This window comes from Trachemys scripta, chromosome 6, assembly GCF_013100865.1.
Source record: "Trachemys scripta elegans isolate TJP31775 chromosome 6, CAS_Tse_1.0, whole genome shotgun sequence".
Taxonomy (NCBI): domain Eukaryota; kingdom Metazoa; phylum Chordata; order Testudines; family Emydidae; genus Trachemys; species Trachemys scripta.
This window is the reverse complement of record NC_048303.1, coordinates 48,125,937-48,147,227: the sequence shown is the minus strand read 5'-3', so window position 1 is coordinate 48,147,227 and position 21,291 is coordinate 48,125,937. Positions and strand designations below refer to the sequence as shown.

Genomic DNA, 21,291 nt, shown 5'->3' with positions numbered 1-21,291 from the left:
AAAGGATGGTAACAAGTGAAGAAAATGGGTAAAACAACAAACGGCCTACACACCTGGGTCTTACCTATACCTTATCCTTTCCTTGCTAGTTTTGGTAACTTCCACCTAGCCCAGGTAACCTGACATCTGGGCTGGTAAGGACAGGCTCCCCTGCAGCAGGTTCTCTTTCCCTTGTATCTGTCCCAGTGTTTTCCCCCAGCTGCTTTTCACTCACTCTCTATGCCCCTTCCTCTCTATGCAGGGCTTTTTTTAACAGTTCAGTGTCTTTTCTCCTAGTCCTGGAAAAATTATCCGGCTGGTGACAGTAAGATAGGTATTTCCCTATTAATAGCCTGCTCATTGTTCTCTTAAGGACCCTTGATATTTTCCCTGAAGATATCTCTAGAATTGTTTCATTTCCTGCCTGCTCTTCCTAACAGACTCTTTAGATTTAAATCTATGCAGTCAGACAGATTAATATCCAGCAGGTAAACAGAAGAACATATAATCTTCATAAAAAATAAGAGAGAGCTCTCTCTTATTTTCCACAGGCTCTTGTTTTGAAGATGCTGACTGGGGTGAAATGTACCCCTGTGAAGAGGGCCAGGACAAAGCCTAAGCACCAGTTAAATCCCCCTCAAGCCATGTTTTGAAGGATTTAAGTAGTACATAGGCTTTATGTTGGCCCTCTGCACAGGTATGAATTTTACTCCAGATCAATGACTTTCCAGTGTTCAACAACGATTTTGGTGTTAAGTACATACTGCACATCTTTCTTAGTACATTACTTTATGTTTATTTTAGACCCCGTTGAAGAATAGCATCTGTTCCAGGTGATTTACTTAATTTTTCAAGTTATTTCCAGTGGATGCATGTAGTCTTCTTGATTCCAGTGCATTTGAAGAGTTTTTAAAAAATTGTTTTTATACTTCTTGCTTTGCCTTTTATTCCAATTTACACTTTATCTGGTATAGTTTATGCAGGATTTCTGTATTTGAAAGGATGCTTTTTATATCCCTAGCTATCATTATTTATGTTTCCTCCTGAGCCCTGTGTAGTTAGTTATTAGTAACTGACTTAACCAGCAGAAGGATATAAAAAATAGTCCCAATAAATTAAAAAAAACCCTATAAAATAGTTTTGCTGTTAAGTAAGCAGCACTTACACAATACATCATAACATGGTAGAACAGATTTATTGGTGCTTGTTTGGGATGACCTTTGGGCTGTGTGTATCCTCTTCTTGCCAGCTATATGCAGACCTTCTAGGTGTCTGATCAGCTGTTCTTGAAATTCCGTGAGAATTGGGCCTTGAAATTCAATGGGAGTTAGGTACCAAACTGTCTCAAACTTTTCTTCTGAAAAATCCAAGCTTTAACCATTGTCCATTTTATTAAGAATATTATTTTTATACATCAACACCTTTCATACCAAAGGACCCCCAAGCACTTCACAAAAGTAGAACTCATTTCATTCACCACTGACATAGAATCGCTGCTACCTCTCTGTCATAATGTTGCATGTTTAAACACCAATACTTCTCCATAGTTTAGGACAGCAAGTAAATAATACTATATCCAACTGTAACTAGTGGACGGATTTGTGATATCCCCTATGTCGTAGCTAAATTCCTATTTTTAGATATTCCCTTCTACCTAACAGCTGTACCTTTGTGAAAATTACTGTTGAATATTAGTTACCTCTAGCACTACTACAGTGCTCCTTACCACGCTGAAATACTGGTGCAATTTGGACCTGGAGGGAAGACTGCCATCTGCTGAGCCATTAGGATTACCCTTGGAGCATCTTGAGTTTTTCTTAAAATTCTCTGACTCATGTGCACTGTATACAATTTTTCGAGATACTTTTAAATGTATTACTTCTAATTTCTCTCTCATACCTGTACATTTGGGCTTAACTAAAACATAGCTTAAGGGCAGAGGGATACAAAATGTAGTACCAATAAAATTTTTAAAAACACTGTAAAACATTTCTAAAATAGGTTTTCTGCAAAATATGTGACAAATGCTGAGTACATGGTGGTACGATGTGTTAAGTTATGTGGTCATCCCAAATTCATGATGATAAATATTTTTCGAACTGCACAATCATCTGTTATCTCTTTCCTATCTCGTTGATTAGTTAATGTATCTTGTTCAGACTGAGTGGAAAAGCATAAAATACTTGATTTTTATTCCTTTTAGATAAGATGGGAAAAAAACATCACATTGGGGGAGCCCCCAGGATTCTTGCACTCTTGGTGGTGGTAAGTGTTAATAATTTTCTTTCCTTCCAATTAAAGTAGGTTGAGAGTGGAGTCGAATGGCTAGGCTTAAAATTGGAGCAAAAAGAACAGTAAAATACCAAATATTCATCCTTGTTTTAAGCTGAAAAATTCTTTTTTATTAAACTTTTTGATGAAAGAAATTCAGGTGAATTTTGTACAAATTATACTGAGTTCATCAAGAATAATTGGTGTAGAAAACAATGAAAGAAGCTAATAATAACAATGGAGTCTCCTAAAAAACATACCCAAGAGGCATAGCCATATCGTTTTAGATTTCATTTATTTCCCCTATTTTTTTTCTAAGAAAAGAGGCAGTTCCATGTTGAAGTCCTTAGCCTGTGGTATTCGTCACTCCAGTTGTTTCTCCAAAACTTTCTTTTGCTAGGGCAAAAGTGTGTATTACGAAGTTGACAGTGTTAGCACATCATATTAGAACTGGAACAGGTTTCAATACTTTGTTTGCAGTGAGTCTTGCAGTAAATAATGCATTTAAAAATAAGTTTTCATATAGGAAAAAATTGAGTTAGGAATACAAGCAGAGATGATAAACTGTATACTGTCATTGGAAAATGACATAAAATACACTATCCACATTACTGCCTGTGGCCCAAATTCACTATAGCACTTAAGTACATACTTAACGTGAAGCATGTGCTTAAGTCTCATTGAAGTTGAAATATGACTTAAACGTGTTCTTAAATGCTTTGCTAAATAGGACTGGACTTAAGCCAGTGTCAGAGGGTTACTGAACTGGTTTGCTATGACTAGGCCTGATTAGGGGTCAGGAGCTATATAAGGAGTCTGGGGAGCCAGGAGAGAGGAGAGACAGGTCAGAAATATGGGAGACATGGATGGTGGAGATTCCAGAGCCATAGGAAGACCTAGGGAGTCCCCCTGTGGCTATCATCCTATATAAGGGGCAGGGATCTGGAAGAAAACAAGGTTGAAGGAAGTCAGTGGCCTCCAGAGTGGGAGAGGGGGCATTTCCTGCCAATGTTTGAGTGTAGGGGTGAAGGAAGGTCATGGAGAGAGGCTTTGTGGCCACTGTCCTGTACAAGGAGCAGGGACTGGGAAAGAACCCAGGAAGGATATGAGACTTTCATTTAGCCCAAAGTGGGCGGATGTTGTTTATGTTGTTGCTTCATTTTAGCATTTGAACTTTACTGGGGATGATGGGAATAAACCAAGAACCCTCCATTTGAAAGAAGATTAGGGACTGAAGAAGATTTTAGAGTGACAAAAGACAGCAGAGGCAGAGTTGTTTTGAATTATGATATGGGACTTTAGTTTATGTCTTTGAGACATGTATAATAATAAATTACCTTGGGACAAGGCTATCAACCCAAGAGAGTGCTGGAGTGTTTGAAGGGACTTGAATGGGGTGAAACTGATGCTGGACATCTGTTGGGTACCTTCATGCCACCAGGAGGCACTCAAGGAGGGCCTCACTTGTTAAACCCACACTTAAAGTTTTCCACAACTCGAATTGGGGCCTTTAATATCTACAGCTGATATCCACATGGTCAAATCAATAAGTTCACTCATGCTCATTTGGAAGAATTCTATGGTGTCGGCTTACAAAGTAGTTTACTAATATCAACAGGGTAAGCTAAATAATTAATTATATGGGCAGCATAAAAAACTCTGCAAATCCCATCTCTTCCTCAGGTAGCCCATTATCTCTGACAAGTATGCTACATGAGTGCCTTATACTTTTTCACATATGATCACACTTATTACATGTATCTATGTGTCTGTGTGTATATATAGTTCTCCCAAAGTTTACTATTGGAACAGTGGATGAAAACGTAATTCATAGGAACTGCTGTTTAGCCAAGCTGAATTGTATCTATATGGAGATTCCAGACACATCTGATATGTACATATATACTCTATGAATGAATAATCAAGATGATTACTGACAACAAAGGATGAAGTTACAGGTGACATAGTAGTTCCACCTGGCCCCAGGAAAGTATGTAATAAGTACACAACTGTGCAAAGTGGCATAATCACTACCAAATGTGGTTTTTTTTTTATTATTATTAAGAGTTCCTTATAGAATTTCAGATACAGAAACTTTGCTCCTTATGTCTTCCTGACCTCTGTGTTCACTTTTAATAGTGGTTGCCTGCAGTGGAATTGTCAGTACACCAATTAAAGTTTTCCTAAATTATGAACTATAGCATGATGACCAAAAGATAAATCTAAGGAATTAAACTGGGTCTCTCCTATTATAGGTCTGGCTTGACATGAGTAGTTGGCTATGGGTAACAGCTCATTTCTTGGGAGACAGAATTAGGGAGGTAAATGGGTCAATAAGCTAAAAGACAGCTAAGGTAAGGATTACCCAGGGAACCATTTACAACAGACAAAATAAGCTGAAACATAAACCAGTATAACTTTGGATGTGTGGTATGCCCTATACCCACCTCCTATGCTTGAGTTGGATCAACGCAGCGTAACATTGTTGTATGCCAAATAAAGGAACTCAAGTAATCAGACTGGAGTTGAACTGAGTTCTTGGGGAACCAATTGAAAGAGGTCTGAGATCAGCCAAATAAAACTCAATTTTGATCTTATTCTTTAAAGTGATTTAGTAAATAGCAGATCTTTTGATTCCAGGGACTTTGAGACTGCAATGATAAAATACCTCTAACATTATATGTAAACATTGTTTATTTTATTCAGTTAATACAGCTGGCTAAATCCTGTTAAAAACAGTTCAGAGGGAGAAGTATATAAACTCTGTTTTAACACTGTTTTTAAACACTGCTCCATTCCAAAGTGTAAAAAGGGCCTGATAAAGGCATCACAATTTCCCCCCACTATTTTTAATCCAAGATGTATATCATGGTATTCTTTCCCACTTCTTACATTTACCCATATATATGCTGATTTATTGTCTTTTGGTTAAGGCACAGTCCAGCGACTTAGAAGATCTAAGTACTATCCCTGTTTTTTTCCCCACTGTCTTACTGTGTGACTTTGGACAAGTCTCAGCCTTTTTGTGCCCCATGTAGTGTTTTGTGGAAGTAAATGTAGGCACACACAAGATATGAGGTTAATATAGAGTTCCAACCATTGCTCCATATGCTAACAGTTTGTCCACTAAACTAACTTGCAGCAATGCTGATATTCTTGGACTAAACTATAGTGGTCTTAATGGGGGACATCATTACATCCTCAGATAATCAGAAGATAGTTTTTTCTTACCTTACAGGGCCATCATCAGGCTTAATTCATTAATATTGTGATACAGGCGGGCCAGGGAGCAGTGGCAGAGTGCTAGAGGGGAAATATATAAGCCCAAGGCTAATTAAGGCGTGGTTCCCTGGAGACTACGGAGGGTGGCTACAGGTTAATTGGAGCACCTGCAGTCAATTAAGGCCCTGTCAGGAACCTAATAAAACCCCCTGCTTCAGGCAGTCAGAGAGGAGGAGGAAGGAGAGAGAACTGGAGCTTGGAGGTGTGCTGTGAGACTTGAAAGATCAGAGAACCAAAGTAAGGGAGACCCTGCCCCAGCAGGGGAGGGAGACTCCCTTCCCCAGCATTTAAGGACCGAAGGTACCCCGCCCAAGGGGAAAGAGGATAAGAACCCACAGGGGTTGAGTGGGGCTGGGGCTCAGAGTGAGGAGCAAACCCAGACCCTTCCCCTGCTTCCCTTCTTTACCACCTTCCTGGGCCACTAGTGGGGCCCTCGGCACCTCAAGAGCAAGGGCAAGGGGTGGCATCTTAGCCCCCGCCAAGAAAAGCTCAGGACCCACCATACTAACATCAGCCATCTTGTCACACGTGGTGTCAGGAGTGGGATTACTGCGCTGCGAACATAATCCAGGATGGGTCCCGACCACCCTGCCTGAAGATGGAGGATGTGGTCAAAGCACTGGTGCAAGCCACTGCTGCCCAGCAGGAGGCTACCTGGGTCCAGGCAGTTGCCCAACAGGAGGCCATACGGCTGTAGCAAGAGGCCAATCACCTGTTGATGACCCAGACCACCTAAGATTGGGCCATGCTGCAGGAACTAGTGAACCAGGTGAATGCCCTTATGGAGCTGAGCCACGGCTATGATGGGACACGGACCATACGGGCCAGCTACTGTCTGCAGAAAATGACCCAGGAGGATGATGTGGAGGCGTACCTCCTGGCCTTTGAGAGGACAGCCCTGCGGGAGGCCTGGCCTTGAGACCAATGGTCAGGTATCATCGCCCCATTTTTTTGCGGGGAGGCCCAGAAGGTCTACTATGATATGACTGCAGAGGAGGCGGCAGATTACCCCCGACTGAAGGGCAGAGGTAACGATGGCCTTGCGAGCCCGGAGGTTCCATGAATGGCAGTACTGTGAAGATAAGACACCGCAATCACAACTATTTCACCTAATCCACCTAGCCCAGAAGTGGTTACTCCCGGAGGCTCTCAGCTTGGAGAAGATGATGGAGCTTCTGGTGCTGGACCATTATACGAGGGGACTGCCTTCAGGCCTCCGAGCCTGGGTAGGTCAGAATGACCCCTCCACCTATGATGAACTGGTCACCCTTGTAGAGAGATAACTGGCAGCCTGTGAATTGTTCGAAAGCCTGGAAGGTGAAACACGGCGTTTCAGGAAACCAATCCCGACCCCGAGGCCCTGGATCATCGAGAACTCCAGGAAGGCCATTGCTGGAAGAACAGGCACCAAGGAGTGGCCCCAAAGGGACCTGAGGGTCTGGGGGGAGAGGGTTGGGGGAGCGAGTCAGAGGGCCCAGGACAGAGGGCAACCTCCGGAATGAGATATCACTGTTATGAGTGTGGGGAGTTGGGGCATATAGCAGCTCGGTGCCCCAACAGGGAGGAACCCATGCAGTGTAATCTGGGGAATCCCGGGGACCAATGTGGCCTAATCAGCCTGGTGGGGGTCGTGACGGCCCCACATGAGTACACCAGGACGGTAAAGATGAACGGCATCCAGACCATAGCTTTGGTGGACTCTGGGAGAGCTGTCACATTGATCTCAAGGAAGTTAGTGGGGCAAGAGCACTGGAGTGACAGTGTCCACGGCACAGTAAATTTCTACCCCACAATTCCAATATGGATTGAGATCCAGGGAAACATTACCAAGATGACTGCAGGGGTGGTCCCCAAGCTCCCCTACCTAGTCTTAATTGGCAGGGACTTTTGTGGGTTTGAGAGCCTACTCTCCCCCCCCCCCATTGAGTTAGGGGAGGGATGTAAACCCCAAGCAGAGTTTGAGGTGCCCATGGATGACCCTACAACAATTTTTGCTGGGTTTTCCCCAGAGTTATTTTCACCCCCTGGGAAGTCCCAGAAATCCAGACGAGAAAGGAGGGCAGACAAAAGATTAGGAACCAGTGTTTATATCAATAGAATAAAAACCATCAGGATCTTATTAAGAGGGATAAGGCAAAGATGCCACATTTATTGTAAATATAATGATAAAGCAAAAGATAAAAGTAAACAACATTGTTTGACTACTTATTCCTTATACACACACACACATAGATTCATTCACACAATCATTCATTCAAGTTCTGTATAGGTGTTATAGTTACCAGCCTAGAAGTTGCTCATGCCAAGTTACTGGCCAGGTATCTTGGTCATGAGGATGGAGCTGAGTCTGTGTCAGGTGCTCCTGGAGGTTGGCAGCAGAACCAGAGACTCAAAATCCTCAGTATTGAGAGTCCATTCTTCTAGGAATTAATTCCTATGTTAGTCTATGGGAGCTGTTTCATTCTGCTGTTGCTGACTCAATCAGCAGATGGCACATTCCTGGGCACATTCCTGGTAGCTCCAAACTGTCCAAAGTTTGTGTTTCTCATCCTTCCAGGTGATGGGGTGGATCCCAGTTTACCCTGCGGGGGTTCTGGTGGTCCATTTTACACATTCTTCAGCCGATGGATACTCCCTTTCTAGGCTGGCACCTCCCAAACCATTCATGTACATCAAGCATTCATCAACATACATTCCATAACTTAACCATATTTTAATTTACTGTCTCCACCACTTTCAGGGTGTGTGCTAATTCATTTGAGACTCCCGGCCCTTTAATTACAGAGGGTAGGGGTCTAGGAGCCGTTGCTGTTACAATGAAGTGAAAGTCACTTAACCGCTTAGTGTTTGTTTATATTGTATCAATTACTTCAAGAACAAAGTCAATTAACTTGTTTGTAAGTTTTACATAGTAATAAAGTATCTTTCAGAGGATAGATACAATCAATGGTTTCTACAGACAGTAGCTTACAAGTTTTAACAGAAGACCCAAGAGATTTTTGCACTTGGTGAAACTGTTGGATTTTAAAGTGTGGGGGACAAATTATTGGGGGGTCACTGTCATTTGGGGGAATCACTTAGTACCTTCTTTAATATCCCTACACCAGGATTTTGGCAGCAAACCAGAGAGCTGCCCTGGTTGGGAGAAGGCCCCGTGGAGACCTAGAGATGGCCCCCAGCACAAACACCCCAAGAGAAGGAGGGGAGCCCAATCCAATAGAATCAGGCCAGATAGGTCCCACACGCGAATGTTTTGGGCACGACCAAGCCAATGACCCATTGTATGCGAACCTGAGGGAGGAGGTAGTAGAGGTAAATGGAGTGCCAGTTGAAGGGAAAACCAAAGGCCCAGGGCCATACTATATAATCAAGCAGGATATGTTGTATTGGGTAGTGCCAATACGGGGGGAAGTAGTAGAGCAGCTCTTGGTGCCATGGAGGCACACAAGGGCTGTATTAGAGTTAGCTCACAGTCATCTGTTTGGGGGACATTTAGGAGCAGACAAGACCCTGGATAGAGTCCTAAGGAGGTTCTACTGGCCGGGGGTACAGGCAGAAGTCCAGCGCTATTGTGCCTCCTGCCCAGAGTGCCAGCTGCATAGCCCCCGATCTCAGTCAAGGGCCCCGTTAGTACCCTTTCCTATAATTGAAGTTCCTTTTGAAAGGATAGCAATGGATCTAGTGGGCCCATTAGAAAGAATGGCCTGGGGCCACCGAAGCATACTCGTCATCCTGGACTACGCTACATGATACCCCCGAAGCCATTCCTTTAAGAAACCCCACGTCCAAGGCGATCGCAAAAGAACTGGTGCAGGGTTTTGCTAGGGAAGGCATCCTGAAGGAGATCCTGACAGACCAAGGGACTCCCTTCATGTCAAGAGTAATGCAAGACTTACGTACCCTGCTCTGCATCCAAGCCTTGTGGACTTCGGTCTATCATCCCCAAACAGATAGTCTGGTTGAGCGATTTAACTGCACTCTTAAGAGCATGATCTGAAAGGTGGTGGCCCAAAGTGGAAAAAGACTGGGATATCCTCCTACCATACCTGATGTTTGCAATACGAGAAGTTCCCCAAGCATCTACTGGTTTCTCCCCCTTTGAGCTACTGTATGGACGCCACCCACGTGGCATATTTGACATTGTGAAGGAGGAATGGGAGGAACTACCCAATCTGGGGAAGAATGTCATTGCATACATAGCCCAGATGAGAGAATGAATAGCCCAAGTGACCCCCATAGTACGAGAGCATTTGGAGAAAGCACAAGAGGCCCAACAAACCTACTACAATCGTCAGGCAAAAACATGGAAATTTCAACCAAGCAACAGGCTCTGGTGTTGATACCAGCAACAGAAAGTAAGCTCCTGGCCAGTTGGCATGGACCCTATGAGATCGTGGAAGCTGTTCAGGAGGTGAATTATAAGGTTAACAGCCAGACCATCAAAGGCCAGAACAGATATACCACGTCAACTTACTGAAACCCTGGCTCGATCGTGAGATGTGCCTGGCCGTCCTACCGGCTCCATCCCAGGCAGATGGCCCACAAGGGCAAGTAAAGATATCCCCCGAATTAGCCCCAGAACAATGAACAGAGGTCGTCAAAATGATCCAGCGGAACCAAGACGTGTTCTCCACACAACTAGGCTGTACAACGCTGATCCAACACCACATCGTCACCTGTCCTAGAGCAAGGGTGACGATAAAACCATATCGCATACCAGAGGCAAAAAGAGAAGAAATTAGGGCAGAAGTAAGGAAGATATTGGAACGTGGGGTGATTGAGGAATCACACAGCCAGTGGTCCAGCTCTGTCATCTTGGTCTCCAAGCCTGATGGCAGCCTGAAGTTTTGTAATGACTTCCGGAAGTTAAATGAGGTATCCCAATTCGATGCCTACCCAATACCACGTATTGATGAGCTGGTGGATCAGTTAGGCAATGCCCTATACTTGACCACCTTGGACTTGACAAACGGGTACTGGCAGATCCTTCTGGCTGAGGATGCCAAGGAAAAAAACGCTTTCTTTACACCCGATGGCCTTTTCCAATATACCGTCCTCCCTTTTGGGCTCCATGGGGACCCCGTGACTTTCCAACGATTGATGGACAAATTACTTTGACCCATGCCAAGTATGCTGCCGCCTATTTAGATGATGTGGTGATCCATAGCCCTGACTGGGAGACGCACCTGGGGAAAGTGGAAGCAGTTCCAGATACTCTTAGACAGGCTGGCCTCACCACTAACCCATCCAAATGTGCAATAGGGTTAGCCGAGGCCAGATACCTCGAGTATGTAGTTGGAAGGGGCCTGGTGAAGTCCCAATGGAACAAAGTGGAGGCAATAAAGGAATGGCCTTGCCCGATCCACAAGAAGCAAGTCAGAGCATTCTTAGGGATAGTGGGGTACTATCGCCGGTTCATCTCTCACTTTGCCACAAGAGCAGCGCCTCTGATGGACCCGATGAGAGCTCGGGACCCGGAGATAGTTAAGTGGACCGAGGCGGCAGAAGAAGCTTTCACAGATCTAAGGATGGCCCTTTGCAGCCACCCGGTGCTCATGGCCCCAGATTTCAAAAAGGAATTCATCCTACAAACAGATGCCTTGGAGGTAGGACTTGGGGCCGTCCTTTCACAGATGGTGGGGGATGAGGAGCATTCAATCCTTTACCTTAGCTGAAAGCTCCTGCCCGGGGAGCAACGGTACACCATAGTAGAAAAGGAATGCTTACCAGTTAAATGGGCCATGGAGATTCTACGGTACTATCTGCTTGGGAGGCGGTTCACCCTTGTGACAGACCATGCCCCACTCCAGTGTTTGCACACAAACAAGGAGAGGAATGCACGAGTGACTAGATGGTTTCTATCCCTACAGCCTTTCCATTTCCGGATACAGCATAAAGCCGGAAGCTGACACGGCAACGCAGACAGCCTGTCACGACAACACTGTCTCCCGTCCCAAGTAGGGCAGGTGACAGTGGTGTTGAGCGGGGAAGGCATGCGATACAGGAGGGCCAGAGAGCAGTGGCAGAGTGCTAGAGGGGAAATATATAAGCCCAAGGCTCATTAAGGCGTGGTTCCCTGGAGACTAGGGAGGGTGGCTACAGGTTAATTGGAGCACCTGCAGTCAATTAAGGCCCTGTCAGGAACCTAATAAAACCCCCTGCTTCAGGCAGTCAGAGAGAAGGAGGAAGGAGAGAGGACTGGAGCTTGGAGGTGTGCTGTGAGACTTGAAAGATCAGAGATCCAAAGTAAGGGAGACTCCCTTCCCCAGCATCTAAGGACCGAAGGTACCCCGCCTAAGGGGGAAGAGGGTAAGAACCCGCAGGGGTTGAGAGGGGCTGGGGCTCAGAGTGAGGAATAAACCCAGACCCTTCCCCTGCTTCCCTTCTTTACCACCTTCCCGGGCCACTAGTGGGGTCCTCGGTGCCCCAAGAGCAAGGGCAAGGGGTGGCATCTTAGCCCCCCCCAAGAAAAGCGCAGGACCCACCATACTACTAACATCAGCCATCTTGTCACAATACTCATAAAGAGTTTTGAGATCCTTGGACGGAAGGTGATCTATAGATATAAGGTCAACATATTATGATTATTTCCTTGCTATTTTTATAACTCATTATTTTTAACTTGTAGTGTATTTTGGGATCTCTACTGTGCAGCTCCAGAAAGACGAGAAACATGTGAACATTCAAGTGAAGCTAAAGCCTTTCATGATTATGTAAGTTATATATATATATATCTTACTGTATTTGATTTATTGTATGTCTGATTATTATAGTCAAAGAAAAATGTCTGGGCAGTAGTGATTCAAAAAAAGAAGGAATATCTGCTATACAGCTTCCTGATCTCAAGTACTCTGATTTACTTTCCATAGATGCCTTAGAATGAGATTGTTCTTTGTACATTTGCATCCTGAAAGGAAGTAAAATCCTCAGAATGTCCTTTTACCTTTTAAAGAAGCATATCATGTTACAATATTTAGACTAGGTATTATGAAGTGAGTTAAATATAAGGGGCTGAATCATCTGATCCACCAGAGCAAGACAACAGGAGGAATAAGGGGGAAAGGAGGCTGTGTGTGACTTTTGAGGCCCTTTGGTTCAGCTCCTGGAACAACTTAAAGCAACCTCAGAGTTGGTCAGTTACCTTGCCTGCCTATGGCCCAAAAGAGCTGTGCTAGCAGCTAGGGTAGCCAGAATGCAGCACCCGTGTTCCTTTTTCTCCAACCACATCCCTTATGCTGGGATGAGAATAGGGAGTAGAGCCACTGTGACAATTCTACGTCATCAGTGTTGATGGAATCCTCAGAAGGCTGGCTAAGAAGGCTTTATAGCCCCTATGTGCCTCCAGAGTGACACAAAGAGGCTGTAGTGGGGCCAAAAATCTGGCCAGGGTATTAGTCTTAAGTGTGAGTTTCTATGGACTTCTTTCAGTTTGTCAGACCATTACTTTCAGTTACCTTTTTGTGTGGAATTATATTTTCTGAAATAATTGTGAAGTAGACTGTTATTACAGATTGTCTAATATGCATGAATTTGGCAAAGTCTGGATGGATTAGAAGATTGATCATGAGATTAAGAGCCTTTAACTTCTAGGTTACCCATTTGAATCCTGCATGTTGTCCCAAATTGTTATCATCTGATGACTACATAGTATCACAGTATGTGAACTAGAGGTGATCTTGGTTCCATTCCTAGTTGACAGAAAATTGTGTAGCAATTAGCACTAACTGGCAGATTCTGCAAAAAGACCAGGGAATAAGTGGGCATCATGCTTGTATCACCCCTTTAAATTGTCCTTTCTGGTTAGGGTTGAGTCCAGTTAGCAGGATAGCATGAATAATATTGCACATCAGCTGTTATGCTGTGCTTGTTTTGTGGACAAATAATAAGGCAACAGTCTTCAGAGCTACCAATCCCAAACCTTTCAGGAGCAATAAAAAAATGGAGGAAAAAGCCAAAATAAAATTGGGGGAAAACACCCAGCCATGTATTCATTGTAGTTTGCTGAGTTGGGAAATGGTGTTTCTGCGAAATGGAATTGTTAAAAAATGTACTACTGTGAGTAGATCAAATTTCTGTAATCAAATTCCTTTTTCTCTTTTAGTACTTGTTTATTTAAGGGCACAATATTTTGACATATTTGCTGTTTATAGCTCCTGTTAATAGAACAGTACTTAATCCCCCTCTTCTAGAGGCAGAGTTTTTCTGATGGTGTTACAGGTGTGTGCTCTACTCACAACTTGGCAGCACCTTCTCATGGCTCATCTGGGGAATTAGCTCGTCATTGTTTGCGCCCCATCCTGCAGTCGGTCAGCCCATTCTCAGTCACTGGGCCTGCAACCCCTCTCTCACTGGTCAGGAACTGTAGAGCCTCTCTTCGTGGCTTAGTCAGCCAGCCAAGTCAGTTGTCTTCCCTTTCCAGGGTCTCAGGCAGTCTCAATCTCCACTTCTGTGCTGACTGCTCCACTCCCACAGTGGCTTGTAGGGGAACCTAGACCCACCTTCTACACTGGGTTCCAATCCAGGAATCCTCAAACCAGAAGTTCAGGTTTATGCCTTTCAGACCTTACCATTCTTTCCCTTGACTGCTTCCTACCCTGCTTTTCTCAGGCTTCTACTCTCCCCCTTTTATTATGGCTTGTGACTGCAGACTCACTTCTCTACCCCCTCCCCATCTACTGCCACCTTCCTCTCTTTATAAACCCTGCCCAGCTCCTCCCACAGCTGGACTTCATCAGCAATTAGGCCTTAGCTCTCCCTGGCTTTCCACCAGGTGCAGCCTATAGATTAATAGCCTTAATTTACCCCTTCAGGCCTTGTGTGGGGTGGACAGCCCATAACAGATGGAATGAAGGGAACAGAGTTCAGTGAAGTAAATTTGGGGAGATCAGAGCCTCTAGAGTGACAAACCTACTATAGTAAAATATTATACTATCATAATAGGGGATGTGCCAGAAGTAAAAAGTTTTTGAAACTCTAAAAATTGTGAAATAATCTTAGATGTAAGTTAGTAATGAGAGGATACCTTCAGTGAAGGATACTTTCATGTTGAGAAATGGAAAATGAGTTGGAGTCCAGAGCCCTTTAAGATCATTAAAGTTTCTTCAGGATCTCCTATTAAAGAGTTCACTGTTGATGCTAAACTTGGAAATGCACTGAGGGATGATTTCAGTAGTTGAATCAAAATAATATCTAATGTGTTTTGTTGTCTTAACATGACCTCTATAATGTTATAATCTCTATTATTCTGTGTTTGCTACTCAGTCCTATTGCTCATTTTACTTTGTTGTTTATTGTCATCATTCAAAAATATCAAAAAAGTAATCAACTAATTTTTTTGCATAAAACAGATGTATATTTGTATGGCTAGTCAGGTCACTGTGGTCATGGTCTGGTTGGAAGTAGGTCAGGGAAGGAAGAAGGGAGACACATGGTAGGCTCCTGTATGTATGCCAACCAGCATAGGGCAGGACCTACGCACATCCTTTCAATGTCAACCTGCTTTACAGTCAGTTTTTAATTTGAGATTGATGGATTGCTTTTTGAAGTCCCCTACCTTAAAAAACACAAAGCAAAAAACAGAGCTTTGTTTTACAGTTGTTAGATCTAAAATGGCACGATTAATAACTAGGTGATAGAATAATTGCAGGTAAGTTATATTTATTATGGGACAGTGCCTAGATGCATGTTCCTATTATTGCTATTACCTATTATAACTTGTGCTCTCTCATGAAGTATAACAGGGATAACTAGTTGTTAGATTTTTTTCAAGCAATATCATTGGGATGTGTGCAGCCTTTAGTGTGACAAAAATGTGAATCTGATATTTCACTGATTTTGGCCACAATTGAAGTTGACTGTCTGTACTTATGAATATGATATATAACAGGACCAATACTGTTTTTATGTTTCATCTGCTTTTAATAATATACACTATAACAACACTTGACTTTGAAGATCTAGCATCTACTTTTAGATTCTAAATTCTTACAAATATATTGTATATACATATTGAAGCATATGGCAATGATATTGTGGAAAAGTATAGCCTAATAGGTTAGGTGTAATAGATGTAAAACACAAAGGTTTTAAAATATCCTGCCCCAATGAGAGTTTTACCATTGACTTCAAGGGGGCTAGGATTTTACACTCAGTGAAGTACATTATATTGCCAGTATTAGAATTCGAGGCTGTGGTTCAGTTTAAAGGCTTTGATAACATCAAAGCCATTATGGTGGATTGTAATACAGGTATTCAGTAATAGAATATGTGTAATATCTAAAAACTTTAGTTGTTAGGCACAACAAAGCCACAGAAGGTTTTTGTTTTTTCATACTTTCTTAGGTATGTACCTTGTTGGTCTAAGAGAGAGATTCTTGTTTAGGGTGTGAGTGGTCCTTGGTTCTTATCCCAGAGAATCCCTCTTTAACAACATGTCCTTTAGTAGGATGAACTAGGTAATCTAATATGTTTTTTCTGACTCTGGCTTTTAAGAAACAGGAAAAAGGTTTAAGAACATTTGATGCAGGAGGAGGGTAACTTAATAATACACCTCTACTCCAATATAACGCGACCCGATATAACACGAATTCGGATATAACGCTGTAAAGCAGCACTCCGGGGGGGGGCGGGGCTGCGCACTCCGGCGGATCAAAGCAAGTTCAGTATAACATGGTTTCACCTATAACGCGGTAAGATTTTTTGGGTTAGAGGTGTATTTAATCATCTGTGCTGCACCACTGTCTCAAACAAGGCAGCTTTTTGTAAATTTATAAGAAGTGTACTGATTAGATAGAAAAAGGCCTGATGACTGTTTTCTGTGTTAAAGGTTTATAGTATCTTAATCACAGTTGCAGAGAAACTATATATATATATATATATATAATCTTTTTGTATTCTTGGACAAGATTTAATGAAGCAAATTAATGAGGTTTGTTTCATTATTTAATTTATCATAAAATTACTGCATGCATTTTGTTACTGTTGAATACATATCTGGACATAAATTAGCATGACTGGCCTTGGTAGTCATCTACATTGTAATAGTTGAAAATAGTACACGTTAAGCTTTTTTCTGATATCAAGTCTACCTAATCAGGCAGATTGAATCTTGTCTCTCTGTTGTCTGAGTCATGTGACTGTATTTGGAGATTATATCTATATATCTCCAATATATAATATTTTTCATTGTACTTGATATGTACAGTAACTCCTCACTTAACGTTGTAGTTATGTTCCTGAAAAATGCGACTTTAACTGAAATGATGTTAAGCGAATCCAGTTTCCTCATAAGAATTAATGTAAATGGGGGGGGTTAGGTTCCAGGGAAATTTTTTTTTTTGCCAGACAAAAGGCATTATATACATTTTAAACAATTTTAAACAAGCACTTTAATACTGGTATAAGTTTTAAACAATTTTTAAAGAAACAATTTAGTACTACAATCATCATTGCTGAGTATGAAGCTTGGTTGAGGTGGTGGAATCAGAGAGTGAAAGAGGGTGGCTTGTCCGGCTGCTCCTCTTGCTGTTCTTGCTGAACTTTCTAAACTCGAAAAAACATATCTAGATATTGTTGTTTTGTTTTCCTTTTTTTTTTCTTGGTAAATTTCTTTATAGCAAGTCATTAGATGACCAACTCCCCTAATCACTTTGGAGCTGCGTTCCCTGTCAGGATCGTCATCACTCAGGATTTGTCTCCGGCAGCATTACCACCTAGAAGCAAGCTTAAATGGTCCTTAGCTGCTTTAAATTGGGTGCTGTCTTTTCCTCTCGGGAAATGTAAGTCTGCTCGGGCATCCTTTTCCAGTACAGGCCTATTTCATCGACATTGAAGACTTGTTTAGGGGAATAGCCACCTTCCTCAATTATTTTCTTGAGATAGGGAATTTTTTAGCTGCTGTAGTATCAACACTAGCTGCCTCACCAGACATCTTGATGTTATGCAGGTGGAAGCGCCTCTTCGAACCGATCAAACCATCCCCGACTTGCTGTGATCCTTCACGTTGGTCTCTCTTCAAATTGTGATACAAACTTTTTGCCTTAGCTAGCAAACTTAGAGGTATGTTCTGCTGGTTTTGGTCCTCTATCCACAGTGAGAGAAGACGCTCCATGTTTTCTAGCAAACTACTTTTTGATCGACCTATTGTAGTAGCACTAAGCGGTGTTACACACCGAGCACTAGCCCTGATCTTGTTGGCATTATTCCGGATTGTTGTCACAGTGGTTGGAGTAAGACCTAGAGCGATGCCAATGTCTACTGTATGCTCGCCTGCATCAAAACGCTTTAAAATGTCTAATTTAGTACCCAAACTAATGGTTTTCCTGGTTTTCTTGCTGCTAGTGGTACTGCTACTGCTAGGCACTCCACTATCACTTGCTGGACGTTTTTGACTCATGATGCTGGGTGATGCTCCTCTGGGCGCGCATGCATGTTCTATTCTTCACTCCCTTCAGCCTGGAGTGGCCGGGGTCATGCAACATCAATCAACCATTGCAAGGGAAAGAATTTGGAAAACCCATGTCATTCTCCATGGTAATCTGCTCCCCCATTGGAAGCCCTGTGGGTTTAGGCTAGGACTAGTTATGGAGGTTCTTACTTTCTTGCAGGTTCTTACTTTCACAGAAGCTCTGCTGGAGGACCAAAGGTCTCTCTTACAGGGTGCCCTGGAAAAATGGCCCTGCTGTATTTCCCCTAGTAACCCATGCACTCAGCACCCGGGCAGCATTGCAGCCAATGTAGTAAGAGGAGGAAAATAATGTTTGCTGCAGGGCTGTGCCCCTCTCTGCTGTGTGCATGCAGGGGCAGAGAGATGCAGCTGGCATTAAAGTGAATGGCAAAGCTCCTGTGGATTTCAGACTTTCATGGGAGCAGGGCCAGGTGCTGTGCATCTCTACGCCGCTTCTCCCCCTTGCTACAGCCAAGTGGGCTCTGGAATGCTATTCCTATAACTTGCTTTGGGCAGGCTGCCGCCCCCTGTGTTCTTACCTCCCTCCAGCAAAGTGGGGAGCAGATAAAACATTGTTTATTCTGTAGCAAGACAGCAAGGCAGGGCCTCTGCTGTGCACCACCCCGCAGCTGCTTTGCAGGCAGCTGGTGGCCTCGCAAGCGCTTTATGGTAGAGTTCTATTTCCAAGCAGTGCCATTGGGCCATACAGCAACCATGAATTGCTGGGGGTGGGGGTGTAGTGTGCATGTGCTGTGTGTTTACAAACATACAGTTCTATAGCTGGGAGGTGCCCCCCGCCTTACTCACACAGGTACAGCCCACTGGCACTGGAGACAGTAAGGGGGACAAGGAGGCTGAAGATGCTGTAGGCTAGGAGAAGAATGTTGCGCAGCAGCAGCGGCAGCTTCCCCTACTCTGCAAGCACCAGGGGTGGGGGGGTTCAACCCTCAGCCCGCCCACTCCATCCCTTCCCCCAAGCCCCCACCCTTAACCGGCCTCTTCTCCCCCCCACATCCTCCCCCTTAACTCTGCACGCCATGTCCTCGCTCCTTCCCCCTCCCTCCCCTGCCTCCTGCCCCGCAGCAATCAGCTGGCTTGCAGCGTTCAGGAGGGAGGGGGGAGGAGCAAGGACACAGTGCGCAGGCTTCCCCTCCCTCCCCTGCCTCCAGAATGCCGCAAACCAGCTGATTGCTGCAGGCAGGAGGCGGGGGAACAGGGGGAAGGTGCTGATCTGCTGGATCTGCCACCTGGCGCGAGGCGCTGGGGGGGGGGGGCCGGGGGGAGCTGAGGGGGGGCGGGGGTGCTAGCTGTGGACAAAGCAGGCAGCCAGACAACGTTATAGTGGAGCGTTGCACAACTTTAAACAGAGCATGTTCTGTAATTGAGCAGGGATGTAAGATCGAAACAATGTTAAGCGAGAGGCCGTTAAGTGCGGAGTTACTGTATTCGAGTATAGTACAGGGAAACCCCGTTATAACGTGCCTCACGATAATGCGAATTCGGCTATAATGCAATCATAAGGTGGCTCCCGCCACCCCAAGCGTGCAAAAAAAAAAAAAAAACAGCCGGAGCGCCGCTGAAGCACCAAAAAAAAAAAAAGAAAAGAAAAAGCGGCTGAAGCGCGCGCATGTGTGCGCGCGCGCGCGCACACACACACACACACAAAAACGGCCGGAGCGCCACCAAAGCACACCAAAAAAAAAAAGAAAAAGCAGCCACAGTGCCGCTGAAGAAAAACAAAAAAAGGAATGTGCCTTCTCCATTGCCTCTTCCCCTCTACCCCCGCTTCTCCTTTTGGTGGGAAGAGCCATTCTCCTCCCCAGCTGCTCCGCTCCTCCTCTGCCCCTTGTACATCTCCCCTGCTCTCTGCCCAAGAGAAATTGACCGGCTTGAAACTGACCAGCTTGAAATGGTAAAATTTTGGAAACCCCGCTATACCGCGACCCCGCATTTATCGCAATTGAATTTTTTGGACCCCAATCATCGCGTTATAGCGGGGTTTCACTGTATATGTATATATTTGTTATACTGCAGCACCCATATTCCATAAAGAAAGGCATATACTTCCAGAAGTACTTATGATTTAATCATTTCTATTTTGATGATATTAATAATGAAAATTGACTTTGACTGGTAAGTGGAGTAAGTGCTGTTTACAGAATCTTTCATGGCCATCTATGGAGGTTGAGGTGATCCTCAAAGTAGAATTGCTTTCACAACTAAGGATGATATGTATCTTATTTAGTAGAGATCAAATAAATAGAAAAAATAAAATTGACCTTAACTATAAGATTTGTGTGGCCATACTTGATATTTACAGCACCTTCATATTCTCATCTAAAAGGAATATTATAGTTCTGTTTTCTCCATGATTTGTAATTGGAGACTTTTGTTTCTGAGTTGACAAAGTCAAGGTCTAACTAGGTGTATTTTCATTTATAACTCATTTGAAGAGACAAAAGTCCAGTGGAACTGTGACGGTGCACTCCATATGATTTTATAAAATATGCTAATGAGTGTGAATATAATGTAACTGGAATATGCTTCATGCAAATGGTCTCTTGTAAGGTATCATTACAAAGCATATAATCTATTGAGTGTGGTCATCCTATTTGTATAAATGTATCATGCTTTTATCTGAAACTAAAAATACGAAATATAACTCTGAGGTCCTATTGTAATTATGCAACTTTTGGGCCATTAATGGTGGTTTGGAATCTTGATGGTTCCCCTCAATGAGGACAATTGATTGTAAATGGCTCTGTTTATTTGCAAGCCTTCCTGTGAGTCAGGCCAGAAAGAATGAAGGCTTGGGGTCTCACAGGACATGTGACCATGTCACCTGGTACTGGAATCCATCTTAAACCTGGGGCTTTTACATTAAGAAGGAGGGGTTGAGGACCCAGAGAGACAAAAGATTCCCGCCTTGTGCCAAAGCTATATAAACGAGTGGAACAGAACAAAGCAGATCCCAATCATGAGAAATCCCCTAGTTACCACCTGAGCTGGAGCTAACAAGAACTGTACCTGGGGAAAGGATTGGACCCAGACTAGGAAGGAGTCCAGTTTGTGAAAGAAGCTTATTGGAACATCTCTGAGGGTGAGATTTTAATCTGTAATCAGTTTCTTAATGTGTTGGTCTTAGACTTGCATTTTTTGTTTTATTTTGCTTGGTAACTTACTTTGTTCTGTCTGTTATTACTTGGAACCACTTAAATCCTACATTTAATAAAATCACTTTTACTTATTAATTAACCCATCTCTCTATCAGTGTTATAGAGGTATCAGAAAGGTAGCCGTGTTAGTCTGAATCT

At 43.5% G+C, this 21,291-nt stretch overlaps 1 protein-coding gene across 3 annotated transcripts in view; it reads left to right on the top strand.

Annotated features, from left to right (window-relative positions):
- SSBP2 (single stranded DNA binding protein 2) overlaps window positions 1-21,291 on the top strand; it is a 277,842-nt gene that overhangs the window by 74,891 nt on the left and 181,660 nt on the right. For all 3 annotated transcript variants that reach the window (XM_034773207.1, XM_034773208.1, XM_034773210.1), the window contains exons 3-4: window positions 2,183-2,244; window positions 12,161-12,245. In XM_034773207.1, the coding sequence (XP_034629098.1) occupies window positions 2,183-2,244; window positions 12,161-12,245 (147 nt within the window). The remainder of the gene's footprint in view (window positions 1-2,182; window positions 2,245-12,160; window positions 12,246-21,291) is intronic.